The sequence below is a fragment of the Podarcis filfolensis genome, assembly GCF_964270895.1.
Source record: "Podarcis filfolensis genome assembly, chromosome: 10".
Taxonomy (NCBI): Eukaryota; Metazoa; Chordata; class Lepidosauria; order Squamata; family Lacertidae; genus Podarcis; species Podarcis filfolensis.
In genome coordinates, this window is record NC_139612.1 from 61,454,864 (window position 1) to 61,471,014 (window position 16,151).

General features: G+C 42.2%; 1 protein-coding gene across 4 annotated transcripts in view; it reads left to right on the forward strand.

The window, feature by feature from the left end:
• Window positions 1-6,447, forward strand: part of AEBP2 (AE binding protein 2) — a 33,678-nt gene extending 27,231 nt beyond the window's left edge. For 2 of the 4 annotated variants that reach the window (XR_014538763.1, XM_083572924.1), the window contains exons 6-9: window positions 114-181; window positions 1,390-1,503; window positions 2,003-2,067; window positions 4,380-6,447. Coding sequence is in view for 2 of the 4 variants with exons in the window: in XM_083572924.1 (XP_083429050.1) it covers window positions 114-181; window positions 1,390-1,503; window positions 2,003-2,057 (237 nt within the window). In the remaining 2 variants the exon portion in view is untranslated. The remainder of the gene's footprint in view (window positions 1-113; window positions 182-1,389; window positions 1,504-2,002; window positions 2,068-4,379) is intronic. The other 2 variants (XR_014538764.1, XM_083572925.1) reach the window with 1 other exon arrangement.
• The last annotated feature ends 9,704 nt before the right edge of the window (window positions 6,448-16,151 follow it).

Consider the following 16,151-nt stretch of genomic DNA (forward strand, 5'->3'; position numbering starts at 1 on the left):
TAATTTATTCCAGTTGTACAGTGTTGTTTGCAGAGTGATAAGACACTTTCCATGCATGGTTATGAGCGCCAGTCAACAAATTTTAGCCCAATAATTTTGACTGTTCTTTTTAGGTAATAGCTAAGAGAAAAGAGGAGTCTGGAAAGATAAAGCTGCTACTTCACTGGACACCAGAGGATATGTGAGTATGGGAGGAAGCCTACGCACAAGAAATGCCGCAAAGCAAGCTGGTGTAAGCTACACCAGATTCAAACTCCATTTAGCAGTGGGCTGGCTGCTGCTGCACTGCTTAAGCTTGGCAGAGGGAAAAAGGAGTTCTGTGCCATATTGCCAGTTCACGTGAACAGGCTTAGTTAGGATCCAGTCTGGTCCCTGAAACACCCCTTTTTGGGGACTCAAAACTGGAAGCAGTTTAGAAATTAGCAAGCTATGCCAATGTCTCTTCAGCTGAGCTGAGGTTGGGGATGCCAACTTGAGCCAGAGATCTGCTGCATCCTAAGTCTATCATCCCAGCAGATTTTGCTGTGGGATTGCTCATGCTTGCATGCACTGAAGAGTCAACTGTATATTAGTGCATCTTCATCCTTTGCTGTTTCACGTGTTTTGCTATCATTATGAAAAACACTGGCCTGGGAAGATTGCAATTTCCTTATAATTCTCCTGACTTGTTGAAACTGCAATTCATTTTATATGCCATATTCTAAGCTATTTGTGCTTATTGGATGCAGGACAGCTTTTATTTCTGTTTAAAGCTAGTTTTTTGTGGTGTGCAAATGGAAGTATGGCCACTATGAGGAAGAGGCACTTCTTAAACCAAGAGTAGTTGCATTGGTTGTCTCATCATGATACACTGGTAAGTTGAATTATAATGGATGCTGATGGTTGAATCCATGCTCTTGCACAGGCTAGGATTTTCATTGCCAAAAGAAGTTAAAACATTTCTACTCCCTTATGGCTTAGCATCTCAAAAACCTATGAGAGTCATGTGCAGAATCTAGCAGTATTCTCATCTTTCGGATGACAAGGAGAACAGGAAAGCCCTATACTCTGATCCTTTTGGTAATTTCTAATGGTTCATGGCTGTTTCATCAGGTATAGACAGTGCCTCCTCCTGTGCAATGATGCCATCACTTTGCATTAAGTAGAATCCTGAGAATACGCATGTTGTCATTGTCATTGAGTGGTTATCCAACATTGGTTCACTTAGTTCATGTGTAAGCTAAGCAAGGCTATTACTACTGAAAACCATTACACTCATAGACCATGTTCATTGTCTAATCTGATGGTAGTTCACATTCATTGGTGAGAATTTTGTTTTTAAATGTTGTTTAGAACATCTATGGTTGGGGGAAAAGGTTGACAATTTTTTAATTTTTTTGTAATTCATAGTCTTCCTGATGTGTGGGTAAATGAAAGTGAGCGACATCAATTAAAAACTAAAGTAGTTCATTTATCAAAACTACCAAAAGATGCTGCCTTGCTTCTGGACCCAAACATATACAGGTAACTTATAAATTTTTGATTGTTCTCTTCTCATTATGACCTTAAGCCTCGCTTGACTTTTTGAAGCTGATGCCAAAAATAGTAATGCTGGTAGCTTAAGTTTTATTTATCATTTGATTAATTTGATTTATATCCTCACTTTCCTACTGAAGGAGCCATGGGTGGAAGACCCAGCGGTGATAAAACATTAAAAAAAAACCACAACTAAAAAGAGTTGAAAAATATTCTAACAGTTAATGCCTAGATATGTCTTCCGTTTCTTTTTAGTCAGTCAAGTAGACCTCCAAGTATGCTTAATTTCACCTTAGTTTTATTGCCAGAAGTTAGAGAAAGTAAATAGCATTTGATACACCAATACATCAACTTCCAACAAAAACAGCATCAAAAAGTTAAGTTTTGAGGTTTGAGATCATTTTAACAGTTCTTAAACTATAGTGAGAGGAAAAGGGAATGTGTATATTTACCAAGTGTATTTTACTTTTTTGTGCTTGGTGTACAGAAAGTCTAGTAAAGGAGGTACACACAGTGGAATCCTGAAAGATCACTTCTGTTAAGATCATGCTGGTTTGTATACCAATTTTTGTATACCAACTTTTAAAAGTCCAAATTTATCTTCTGATATATATTTTAATAAATATATGCTAATTATTCTTGGCCTGTAATACACGTGGTATTACTCTGAAATCTGTGCTCAGTGCAATTTTTAAATTTGAAAATAACTTTCTTTCCACTTTGGGGAGAGGGGGTGGTCAGCTCTTGTAACCCGTTTTTGAGCATCAGGTGCCGCTTGAGATTTGATTCTCTATCTAAATCAGCTTCTTAAAAGCAGATTTGTTTCCTTTATATTAATGCCTAAAGGTGCCCACCACTAAATCTTCTGTACATTCCCCCCCCCCAAGATATTCTGAAATGTTTTAAAAGAAAACTGTTGTATTGAATATATGGTGCATATTCAAAACAAAACTTTCTCCTGTCATAGGAAACCTCTGTGTTCCTGCACTTTTTAAACTGCTGTTGTCAATCAGAGATTAAGAGCAGGAACTGCTTAACAGAAGAGCATACCTTCTTCCCTTTCTTCTTCATTTTCTTCTTTTGAATACTGGTAGCCCTTGGTTCAGCCCCCAGTGAGTCAGTTAGTAGGCATGGGAAGAACGCCATCCTTAAAGAACTCCATCAAGCCCAGCACTAGCTTAAGGGTAGCTTGATGCTATATCAAGAAGCTTCATGTGTTTATGTATCATTATACCACACCTTTTCCCCTGACGCAATTCGATATATGTGGCTATATACTTTTATGAACATTTGTATGTGATCCCAAGCCAGGTGGGGAACACGTGCGTTGGGGTGTTGATGTCCAGTAAGCCTTTCCACTTACCTTTTATTTCTCATATTTTCGATTAATCAGCTTCAGGTTTGCCTTGGGAAAGTGCACGTTGCTATCAAATACGCTATGCAACACAAGTAATCGTGACTGGTATAAACACAAAGCAGTCAGTCACGAGTGTTTTACCCTGTTACACTGGCCCTGTGGGTTTTCAGATGTGCATGATGCAGTAGTGAAATGTGTTCCAGCTGTTTTGAGGAGATTTAAACTGCAATCCAAACCACACTTGCTTTGAAATAAATGGCATTACACTAAATGGTTAGGTTCCAACCCCTCACCCTCCCGGTATCAGTTTCTTAAAACTCCTGAAGAGTTTCCCAGCAGCTTGGAGGGCCCCTCTGCATCAGCACCCCATGTGGTGTAGGGCTGCCACTGAATTGGAAAAATCACCCAAACCCAATGTAGCACTGAAACACTGTGTGCACTAGACCAGGCATAGGCAAACTCAGCTCTCCAGATGTTTTGGGACTACAACTCCCATGATTCCTAGCTAACAGGACCAGTAGTCAGGGATGATGGGAGTTGTAGTCTCAAAACATCTGGAGGGCCGATTTTGCCTATGCCTGCACTAGACTCTCTGGATTCTTGCCATTAAGATTTCCAAGTTAATGTACTCTTGGAGAATGAAACTTTTTGATGTTGTTGCCAGCTTTTTCAGTCTTCATAAAATACATTTGCTAATATTTTTTTGAAATGTTTACACTGTCTTCTTAACTAGATATAATTTACATGCTTTGAGAATGTAAAGTGACATTTTGGCTCCTGCAACCAAGGTAAAGTTTGCTTTTGGTAAAAAATAAATAAATGGTGAGCATCAGAAATAAAACGGGAACATACATGACCGAAGAAATGTACTGGAGATTCTGTGCTGGCCATGAATTGCTGCCACGTGAAAAATGAAAAACAGAATCCTGTTGCAAAATTGAGGTTGTGACTCCTGATATTTATTTGGGTAGTGTGCACATTTTCTAAGGGGCCACTGCTCATAATTTCTGAACCACACTAGAACATTTTCACAAGACACATCCATGTCTGAAGAGCTGTCTAGTACCAGAGTGTGACATTTCTGCACAGCTGGAGAAAGGACTGTGGAGGCCTTTTGCTGTTCTGGGTTTCCCTTAAACTTGGCTGCTTGTCCAAACTTGGGAATGTGGTTTATCACGAACTGTGGTTGGCTTCAGAACGACCCACAATAATTAGTGATAAAACCACAAGCCCCAATTCATACGTAAGGGCAAACTGAGTTGAAGGGGAAGCAAAATGAAGATTTCTGAAGCCTTTTTCCTGGTTGCATAGGACCAGGAGAAAAGGATATGGGCCTTTCATGGATGATTCCAGCTTGCACACATCAGGCTGAACCGCGATTTAACGTGGCGCGCAGACACAGCCATTGAAGAGTGTCATTTGTGAACCCGTTAACCAGCGCGTGTTAAGTTTCCTTGACGTTTTTTGGGGGAAGCCACCAATGCAATGTTTCCTTTTTCCTCCCTAGAACAATGCCACAGAAGAGGTTGAAGAGGTAAAAACGAGCTCAGCGCGGCCACCTCATCTATCATCTTACTCACTGACGGTGGAATTAGAATTGAAAATGCACATTAGTCAAGCCCCTCCACCTTACGCTCTTCCCCTGCGCCCGGCTGCCACCAGCTATTTACGCTTGGCAAACCATTCTGTGAATGAATTTGGTGCATCTATGGAATATATTATATACATGGAACAGATCCTATATATCTGTACGATGGGAGATGAGGAAAGCAAAATATACCGGCAGTATAGTGGGTGTTCTCAAAGGCTTTGCATGCTTGCGGCTTTTATTTTAGCAACCTCTCCCACCCCACCCCACCCCCCTGGCGTAGCCTGTATCGGATGAACTGGCAATTAATACATTGCCCTGTACAACCCTCCCTGTGGTGGTTGTTGTTGGGTTTTTTTGTAAGCAAGCTTCTTGGGATCTTGTCATTTGGTAAATGAAATAAATACACACTAGAGAGGGATCTCTTCTCTCAAGAGTATGGTGCGGAGTAATCGATTGTCACTTTCGTGAACTTGTCGTCGCATAACAAGTGGTGGTATCATGTTTAAGCAAAATGGTGGTGGCATATTTTCATTTCTGGTGGAATATACGTTCAAGAGGAACAGGTCGGTGTTAAGTGTTGCTGTATATCTGATCCTCTCCATAAGGACTATTACTGTATGTTAGTAAGACTTAACTTTAATAACCTCTACAGAAGAAGGTAGCAATGTTGTTTTGTTTACTACTTGGCCTTTAAAACTCCTCTTTGCTACTAAAGAAATCTCCCTCCTCCTTCCCCCTCCTTTTGGCCTAAATTTTTCTAGTTGTAAAAAAATTGTATTTTTTAAAAAAGAAGCATTTAAAAATACAATCGTTTATGCACCAAAGTTGGCTATGAAAAGAAAATTAAATTGCGTCCTGGCTTTACTAAGCAAGAAATTATGGACTTCTTTTAACCTACAGGAATAGAAAAATATGTGTTACCATGTTCGTCTTATATGGAGACAAAAAGAGAGAGAGAAATAGATAGATAATGGGACATTGCTTGTAAAATAATTTTGCAGATTTGTAATATATTTTTATATTATGAAATGTATTGTAGATGTTTTTTCTAGAGGCATGGAAGTTGAGATGTATATATTATGGTAGAAATAATATGGAAGGATATTGTAATTCATTAGTGCTGCCAGAAGAATTTGTTTAAAAGCAAGCACCTTTCCTAACAATAAAAAAAAAGTCTCTTGGATTTCTAAGAGCCTATATACTACTGTTGTAAAAACAAAAAACACATTGAACATCCTTCCAGAAATCCTTCGGATTTTTACAGCGCTCATTGCTGGTAAGGGATATGAAATCATTCTTTTCCTTGCTTGTTGGAAGGAACAAATGTAAAAAAAAAATATTATATGGTGGCTATATGCAGTCAAACTGCATGATTAACCCTCCATGTTTAGGAGGATTTATTTTTTTTTTTGCATTACTACAGTGAATATAAATACCAGCTGTTTTTACACTAATTTTTTTATTATTAAATAGCAAAAAACAAAACTATAGACTCTCTGCTTGGAGAACTTAGCTTTTCCAATACCATAAATTGGGGTCTACCTTAATGAAGATGAGATGCTTGCTTGGGTCCCATTGAGTCTAGAATGGTCTATATACATTTGAATTCCTTATCAATGTGTGGATTATAAGCACCACTAACATGAAATGGTTCTGGAATAGTCGTTTAATAATGGTATTTCATAAAGATCTGTAGCAATGTTACTATTTAAAAAAAAATGCAGTTTGTTATTTTTATTTCTTATTTTTTAATTTTGCTTGAGCACTTCAGTTACCGCTTAAACTTATATGGTCATCTGCAATTACTTTGATTCTTTTTTTAAAAAAAAAGTTATAAAATTGCCAAATAGGTGTTTTCAGATATAGTTTGTATTTGTATTTTTAAATTTTATTTCTTTTTGCATTCATTGTATACCATTCTTAATTGACAGATGATTGTAGACCCTGCCTGAGTATTTTTTCTAATAAAACAACGCAAATATAAGTATGTCTCAAGCGTCTAAATGTTAGCTGCTGTAACAGGCTTTTTATAACTGGAGTAAAAGATACAAATTAAATACTAGCTTTCTTCTGATTAAGTGTTCTGTGAACTAGGATAGCACCATTTGTGTATTATTATTATTATTATTATTATTATTATTATTATTATTTATAAAAAGAGGAAGGTTTTGATGGCAGCTACCCATGCATAGAGAGGGACGTGGGTGGCTCTGTGGTCGGAAGGTCGGCGGTTCGAATCTGCGCAATGGGGTGAGCTCATGTTGCTCGGTCCCAGCTCCTGCCAACCTAGCAGTTCAAAAGCACGGCAAAGTGCAAGTAGATAAATAGGTACTGCTCTAGCGGGAAGGTAAACGGCGTTTCCATGCGCTGCTCTGGTTTTGTCAGAAGTGGTTTAGTCATGCTGGCCACATGACCCGGAAAAACTGTCTGCGGACAAACCTTGGCCGGTAAAGCGAGATGAGCGCCGCAACCACAGAGTTGTCCGCAACTGGACTGAACTGTCAGGGGTCCCTTTACCTTTTTATCCATGCATAGAGATGTGCAGCCAAGGAATTGAGAATAATCAGGGCTAAGCTTCCTAATGGCTTGTTCAGCTCAGCACCTATTTCGGCAGATCAATCCTACTACACTTAGAAATGTGTACTTCCTGGGTAGCAGAAGGAAAGGTGCAGAGTTTGTGTAAAAACAGCAGAAAAGAGGAAAAAGTGAATTTCCCATCAAGGCAGGGGATAGGAACCTGTGGTGTTCCAGATGTTGGATTCCCAACCTCAAGTCAGCCCCAGTTAGCATAGCCAGGTTGTAGGGAAGGGTTGACACCTCTCTTATCGGTGGGGTAAAGGGTGCCTCTCCCCTCTTCTTTAGAATTCTCCTCTCCTAAAATGTAGGATGCTTGAGGGTCCTTAGTAGTTTTCTGTTGCTTTTCCTATTTGTTTCAGGGCCTTGGCTCTACATGTCGTAACCCCTCCAGACAAGACACACATCTCTCTGCTGCCCCTTTGGTATTTATTGACGGGTCAGGAAAACTTGCTTCTGTGCTTGCTTTGGCAGCACATATACTAGAAAAACTTGCTTCAAGGCCAGGCAGCTCCTCAGTGGAGGTCACCCCACAGGGACCCTCCGTTTGGGTAAGTTGAGCCAGTTTACAGTTAAGAACGGATGCGGGTGGGGCTGTGGGTTAAACCACAGAGCCTAGGACTTGCCGATCTGAAGGTCAGCGGTTTGAATCCCCGCGACGGGGTGAGCTCCCGTTGCTCAGTCCCTGCTCCTGCCAACCTAGCAGTTCGAAAGTACATCAAAGTGCAAGTAGTTAAATAGGTACCGCTCCGGTGGGAAGGTAAACAGCGTTTCCGTGCGCTGCTCTGGTTCGCCAGAAGCGGCTTAGTCATGCTGGCCACATGACCCGGAAGCTGTATGCCGGCTCTCTCGGCCGATAAAGCGAGATGAGCGCCGCAACCCCAGTCTCGGCCACAACTGGACCTAATGGTCAGGGGTCCCTTTACCTTTACAGTTAAGAGAAGTAAAAAATTGAATGCCTGAAGGGATCATATTTGCTAACTCCAGCCTATTGCCATATTATCACAGAGTTTCTGACTTTCCACTTTATGCAAAGAAAAGAGAGCCCAGTTTAAAAGTTAAGGCAAAGGCATAGAATAAAATGAGAAATTAGGCATTACATCAGGGTTTTCCAAACTTGGCCTTCCAGCTGTTTCTGGACTACAGTTCCCATCATCCCTGACCACTGGTCCTGCTAGCTAGGGATGATGGGAGTTGTAGTCCAAAAACAGTTGCAGTAGGGTAGGCTGGGTAGGAACAATACCCAGCATGTGGGGGGGGGGGAGATCGAGGACTATACAAGTGACCAGCCCTGCAGAAAGATGCATCCTTTTGCACTCAGGTAGAAAGAAGATTCCAGGAGTGTGTATAGGAACCTACGAAACTGCCTTACTCCAAGTCAGACGAATGGTCCATTGAGTTCTGAATTATCTATATTGTCTCAGTATTGTTCCTCATGGGGTGGGCATTGGAGGCAGGTCTTGTGTGAGTGCCCCTATTTCCCTCTCCAGTTTAAACCCTTAAAATTCTAGGGGACATTTGAACGGGGCTAGATCATTGGTGGAATAGATCTCCACGTTGACTGACAAAATAAAATACGGTGTTGCACTGCAAGTACACAGCCAGACTAAATGATCTTACTCTCGAATGAATGATCAGGTACACATTTTTTTTATCAGTCTTCTGTCTGATGATTCTGCTGAGTATTTAATCTTTAATAATAGCCAACCCTCAAAAGAATGGCTGATTGCTCTTAACCTTTTTTTTTTTTATGGGAGTGGGGAGGGTTAATTTGAAGTTCCGACATGCAGGCAAGATTCACTATAGCTTTTTTTCCATCCCTTAAGTGGAAGGAGTAGATCGGCAGGAAGCAAGTGTCACTCGACTTGTATGCATTAATAATAGGTTGTCTCTGCGGGAAAGTTCCCAAATGATGGGCAAGTCACTTGGAAAGCTTATGTGCAACAGAGCAACATGTTCACATAAGCAGTGCCACAAGAGGGTGCACTTCACCTTTGCTAGGATCCTTCCATTCGCCAGAGGTGCCTTGGGGGGAGGGAATTCCTGACTCTTCCCCCCACCCTTTCCCCAGCCATTGCTTAGAGCATAAAGCTCTATCTAGCAGTCACGAGAGGACCCATTTATTTTTAAAAAGTATTTGTATACTGCCAATATTTTATATCAGGGTGGTACGTAAAGAAGGCTGATCGCCAAAGAATTGATGCTTTTGAATTATGGTGCTGGAGGAGACTCTTGAGAGTCCCATGGACTGCAAGAAGATCAAACCTATCCATTCTGAAAGAAATCAGCCCTGAGTGCTCAGTGGAAGGACAGATCCTGAAGCTGAGGCTCCAATACTTTGGCCACCTCATGAGAAGAGAAGACTCCCTGGAAAAGACCCTGATGTTGGGAAAGGTGGAGGGCACAGGGAGAAGGGGACAACAGAGGACGAGATGGTTGGACAGTGTTCTCGAAGCTACCAGCATGAGTTTGACCAAACTGCGGGAGGCAGTGGAAGACAGGAGTGCCTGGCGTGCTCTGGTCCATGGGGTCACGAAGAGTCGGACACGACTAAACATATAAACAACAACAACGACATGCAAAACTATGTATCCAATAAAACATGGAACACCATTTTAAGAGTACAAAATAATCATTAAAATGACTGGCTAGTCAATAACATTTTTAAAAAACAGCCTAGGCCTGTTGGCATAATAAGGTCTTTAGGAGATGCCTGGAAGTCGAAAGTGCGGAAGCCTGTCAAATCTCTACTGAATAGTGTTGCAGAGCATGGGACCAGCAACACTCAATGCCCAACATGCAGCGGAGTGCATCTCTGGGTGATCTCAGCGATGAAGCTGGGATAGAAAGGCTCAGGTGGGACGTAAGGTATCCTGGACCCCAAGTGGTCTATCAACACAAGAGCCTTGAACCTGGCAGCATCTGGGAAGCCAGTGTAGATTTTTTAACAGAGGCACCGCATGCAGTCTAGCTGCTGCATTTTGTAATAGCTGGAGTTTTTGGACCAGGCTCCAGGGCAGCCCCATATCTCGAGTTTACCAGTGCATGGAGTAAAGTGGTGAAGTGGCTTATGGTGGCAAGTTATCCCAGTTACAGCTCGCGTATCAAACATACCAGCCACAGAGATCACTTGTGTCTCCAATGACAAAGAAGTATCTAGGAGTCTCCCAAGCTATGCATATGTTCCTTTAGAGCAGCCTTTCTCAACCTGTGGGTCCCCAGATGTTGAACTACAACTCCCATCACACCTAGCTAGCAAGGCCAGAGGTCAGGGATGATGGGAGTTGTAGTCCAACAACATCTGGGGACCCACAGGTTGAGAACCGCTGCTTTCGAGGTAGTGCAGCCCCATCCACAACAGGCAGCTGGCCTGTATTCCAGAGGCGGGAACCACCTTACCATCAGTGGCCACCAGCATCAGAGAAGGACGTCTTCCCTTCATGAGTGCTGAAGTAGAATTCAACTTGTTAAATTGGTGGCATTTCAGTGGTTTCACTGTGGGGGTTTTTTGTGGTACATTAGTGTTTTAACTCACTTCAGCGACTTTTCCTTTGGAGGCAGAAATGAATAAATTTAATAAATAATGCTAAAAGACCCTGATGTTGGGAAAGATGGAGGGCACAAGGAGAAGGGGGCGACAGACGATGAGATGGTTGGACAGTGTTCTCGAAGCTACCAACATGAGTTTGACCAAACTGCGGGAGGCAGTGGAAGACAGGAGTGCCTGGCGTGCTCTGGTCCATGGGGTCATGAAGAGTCGGACACGACTAAACAACAACAACAGCAAAGTCTTTTCAGGCTGCCTTTCCTTCTTTTTTAAATAATATTTATTACTTTTAAACTTTACAAAAAAGAAAAAAGAAAAGAAAAAAAGAAAAAGCAAAAGAAAGAAAAAACAATACAGTACAATATATAAACAATACACAGCACAACATTAGCACATTAAACAAAACAAGACAGAGCAAAAACAATTCAAAAACACACATCATACCATTTCAATACCCTCTCATTCCCTTGTTTCATCGACCTCCTCTCACCTCCCTTTTTGTATTCCATTTCTACTAATTGTTTCAGCAAATCCTTTCCATCTTTCTCTATTTTCTGTCATATAATTATCTTAACATATTTTAACCTTATTTTCCATTAATGCTATAATACTTATTTATGCTTAATTCCTTATAACATTTCTACTAAAGCCATATAATTTCATTCCAACATTTTTCTAACACTCATTAATTTTACAGTATTTCCATAGATAGACTTTAAACTTTTTCCAGTCTTCTTCCACCGTCTCTTCTCCCTGGTCTCGGATTCTGCCAGTCAATTCCGTCAATTCCATATAGTCCATCAACCTGGTGATCTTCTGTCCGAGGCTCTTAACTCTTTTCCAAGTCTCTTCTGCAAGTCTTCTTCATATTTATACATGCACTTTACTTTGTCTTCTACTGATCTTGTTCTTATTTTCCTTCCTTTGATGCTGAAGAGTAGATCTCGGGGAAACTCCCACCCAGCAATGTTTTTATTCCTTCTCGACCGGTCAGCCAAATCTCCATAGTTAAACCTAAGATCCAAAAGATATTTCAGGACGTGTTTCAAATTTCCTCCAAATCTGAAAGACCCCACAACTCCAGTCTCCTCCTGACCCAAGTCCAAGTCCCCAAGGTCAGTAAATCCCTGCATGAGGGGATCTATCCAACTTTCCTTCTCCAGTCCAAGCAGGGCTCCAATCCTCAAAATCTGACTTTCTCTAAATTCAGTCATAGAAGGCATCAACTTATAGTCATCAAATTGCATCTGTAAGGCTGGGGCTCTCTCCCTCTCCACTTGTGCTACTTTAGGTTCAACGACTTTCTCCCTCGCCTTCTCCACAATTTGCCATGTCAAAGTAGATTCCTGTATCGATTCCTGAATAGTTTCTGTATTAATGTTCACTATTTGTCCCAAATTGGTCACTTTTTGTCCCAAGTTATCAATTTTGATAGTCATCACATCCGTCTTCTTGTGGAGCTGTTCCAATGAATCATTTATCTTACATAATGCAACCACTAAGGCTTCTTCTGTCAACATTCTTAACCGATCCAAGGTCAGTCCCAGATTCTCACAGTTTTTTATCTGCAGCTAGAAATTCCCCCAGCTCAGCTCTTGTAACAGCTTCAAAGGCTTCCTCTATAGGGAAACATTTTCTATTTGTATCAATCCTTTTAAGCACAGTTCAAGCAATAAAGTTAGTTTCAATTTTCAGTTACTTTTACTCCTTTTTAAACGCAGAAGGAGACAATGGAGACAATGTATTTCTCTTATTTAACTAGCTGTCAACGAACGCTCTATTCACAGTCAGTGAGCATTTCCAAAACGTCAGTCTTGCTAGCAGCCCGTTTCCAGGTTCAGAGCGGTGGTAATTTAACTTTCTTCACTCTCTCCTGCAGGCTTACACGATCCAAAATTTCCCCCCTCTTCTCCTGCTTCCAAGGGGGGGTTTAATGATTTTAGCCGATGGAAGTTTAATCCTTTACGAAAGGCTTTCCAAGACTTTAGCTTGCAGCCTCTTTGCTTCAGTCTATTTACAAAAGGGGGAGGCGGACTTCCTGTTTGAAACCTCCCCGTTTCGGTGCCAAATTAAGACGTTTAAAAATCAAATTTTCCGTTCTATTCACGCGTAGTTGTTTTAAGATCAAATTGTCCACAGGAAAAAGTCAGCGCTCTCCGGCAACAGCAATGCGGCTTCACTCCGTGAAAGAAGCAGTCAATTCAAAGCACCGTGCTACTCACCCCACATCGCTCCGGATCCCCGAAACCGGGTTTCCCTGCGAGTAGGGGAGGCGCAAAAGGTGCCAGCCGAATCCCACGTTCACAGGCTTCTCCTGCCTGTGATTTTTAGTGGGTCTCCGCCTTCGCCGTGGTGGCCAGACCCTGATTTCCACAAAGCAAATTCCTCCCGATCAGAGGAATTCAGCCATTGTCGGAGGCGCCAACCCGGAAGTCCTTTTCCGGCTGCCTTTCTGAGCAGATCTCTCTCAAGGGCAGCTTACGTTAGGGATTGGGAGAAATAAAAAACAAAACAATAGCAATTCAAAAATAGAAAATAGGAAGCAGTTTTCTGCAAAACACAACCCCCAAATGAACCAGCAATGATGAAACATTTTCCTCCCCGCTCAAAATATCAAAATAATACTGAAACAGCAACAATAACAATAGTAGTAGCAATAGTAATCGTGTTCAGTCCAGTGGACTTCTGGTTTTCGAATATGTGTGAGGAAGTACAAGAGAGAGGTGCTCAGCATATCTACAGCAGAGAATCCTTGTTAGACAAGCCTCCCTTCCAGTTGAACTTCAGGTGCAAGACAAAGGCAAAGTCCTCTCTATTTCAGCAGGCATTTTAAGAAGGTTTTCCTGTTCTTACAATTATTTTTGATTGATCTTATCTATTGTATGCTTTTAAAATACACACTCTCTCTCTTTGTAGAAACTTTGGCTTTTATATGGTAAATAAACAGCACAAATAAACAGAACATTCAGTGTTTGCAGCACTAGGGAGTTTCTGAAAAGAAGCAAGGAAATGTGACCAGTAACATATCTACTGCAAAAGCTTTGCTCCTGCCACACAGACCATCTCTCTTATTAATATCCGGAGGCTGAGGTGCTGGTGGAGACTGAGCTCCCTTTACATGGGCTTTTTCGTTCAGTCTGCGTCAGTCAGCCTTTAAAAGACTCGGAGCAATGTCCCACAGTGCCTTTGGCTGGGCTGTGTGTACCTGTGTTCCATTCCTAGAGAATGCTTTCCTGGGAAATCTGTGCTCAGCCTTTTTCTGAGAAATACTTCCTTCTAGGGAATGACCTTTCTCGGAGAGCTCTTGGCACCTGAGGGAAGGAAGAACCACAACTGATGTGCTTCATAACTTTGCCACTGTCCTCCAAATGAACACGCTGACTTAATACCACTTAATCTGACAGTTGCCTGGGCAGGCTCCGTTCTTTGACAGAATTGCCCCCCCCCCAAAGACAGGACTGCAGGAACTGAACTTTAGAAGAGGAACAGGCTGTAATCATTAGGGTTAAGGCTACTATACAAGTACTACTGGTGCAGGTGGAATGAAAGAAAGTGAATAGTCCCACTCTATTCTGCCTTGGTCAGACCACACCTGGAATACTGTGTACATTTATGGGCACCACAATTTAAGAAGGATGTTGAGAAGCTGGAATGTGTACAGAGGAGGGTGACCAAGATGATCCAGGGTCTGGAAAGCAAGCCTTATGAGGAATGGTTGAAGGAGCTGGGTATGTTTAGCCTGGAAAAGAGGAGACTGAGAGGAGATATGATAGCCATCTTCAAATATCTCACATGGAAGAGGGAGCAAGCTTGTTTTCTCCTGCTCCGGAGGGTAGGACTCGAACCAACGACTTTAAGTTACAAGAAAGGAGATTCCGACTAAACATCAGGAAGAGCTTTCTGAGAGTCAGAGCTGTTTGACAGTGGAACGGACTCCCAAGGAGGTTGTGGACTCTCCTTTTTTTAAGCAGCTGCAGCTGATGGGAGTTGTATTTTCCAAAACATCTAAGCACATAAGAAGAGCCTGTTGGATCAGGCCAATGGCCCGTCTAGTCCAGCATCCTCTTCTCACTGACCAACCAGGTGCCTGTGGGAAGCATGCAAGCAGGACTTGAACACAACAGCACTCCCCCCCCCCCGCCCAAGTTTCCAGCCACTGTCTGCAATGGTGGGTGTAGAGCAGGGGTCAGCAAACTTTCAGCAGGGGGCTGGTCCACTGTCCCTCAGAGTATATCGGGGGGGGGGGATGAACGAATTCCTATGCCCCACAAATAACCCAGAAATGCATTTTAAATAAAAGCACACATTCTACTCATGTAAAAACACCAGGCAGGCCCCACAAATAACCCAGAGATGCATTTTCTCAATAAAAAGGGCACATTCTACTCATGTAAAAACATGCTGATTCCTGGACCGTCCGCAGGCCGGATTTAGAAGGTGATTGGGCCAGTTCCAGCCCCGGGTCCTTAGTTTGCCTTCCCATGATGTAGAGCATAGCCATAAGGTTTGGTAGCCTTTGATAGTTTTATCCTCTACAAGGCACCAGGTCGGAGAAGACTGATTGAGCTAGAGAATATAATTTTAATCAGTATTATTGCAGCTCTGAATCAGAAGTGCTCAGAGAAGAATTTGGCAAATGATAGGTGCAGATCATTTATTTAGCAGACATTATTGTATGCAATTTTGCCCCATATGCACATTTCCCCATTGCTATCGTCACAAACACATGCAGTTTCATGCACGCTTTGCCTTAGTATATTGCATTTCTGTACATGTTAGTTGAGCGGGGCAGCTGCCTTACAAAACTGGTGGAAGTACGAATCGGAAGGATGGCTGCATGTTGCTGTGCGTATTAATTTGGAAAGTGTGGATTTGCCTTTCCACGCAAACGGAGTAGAATTTCTCCCTCATCTCTACTGGAGGGCAAGATCTGTTTGCTCTTGGCATATTGTCTCCTTCCCGATTCCATCATGCATCTCTTCCCCTTGTTTTTTTCTCTGAAAGGATCCAAGTCTGTCCTTTTTGGAATCGCCGTACAAGCAGCGAGCGTGTGTGAGGTGAGGACCACCCACCCTGGGGGCAACTGATGCTGGCAAGAATGACGTGGGAGGTCTATGCTGGCTCAACAGAGTTATTTATTTGAGTTTTTGTGCTCTCTGTCCCTGGAGCAAGCCAAGGCACTTTGGAGCTGGGATCGCTGGCAGACCCCCTTTCAGGTAATAGATGGCAGTTAAGGGAGGATGTTAAGCTGCAAATGCTTTTGACCCAAACGGAGCTCCACTTCTTTTCCTTTGGAAACAAGGAAACGGCGGCATGACAATGGCGTCTCTGTTTCGTTTTGAACTGAAATGTGCTAGCAATTGGCTGTCTTCAGAGCCACGGAAGGTCTTTTCAAGAAAAACACTTCTTCTCCAGACGCGTTAGGTAGCTTGTAATAGAAGCTTTTAAAAATTAAAACTGGAGTAAGGATTACATTATTTAAAATCCAGACTCGAATGTAAACAGAGGAGCACACATTTTTATCCATTAGCAGAAGAGAGCAAACACACGTGAAAGTTAAACGGAGA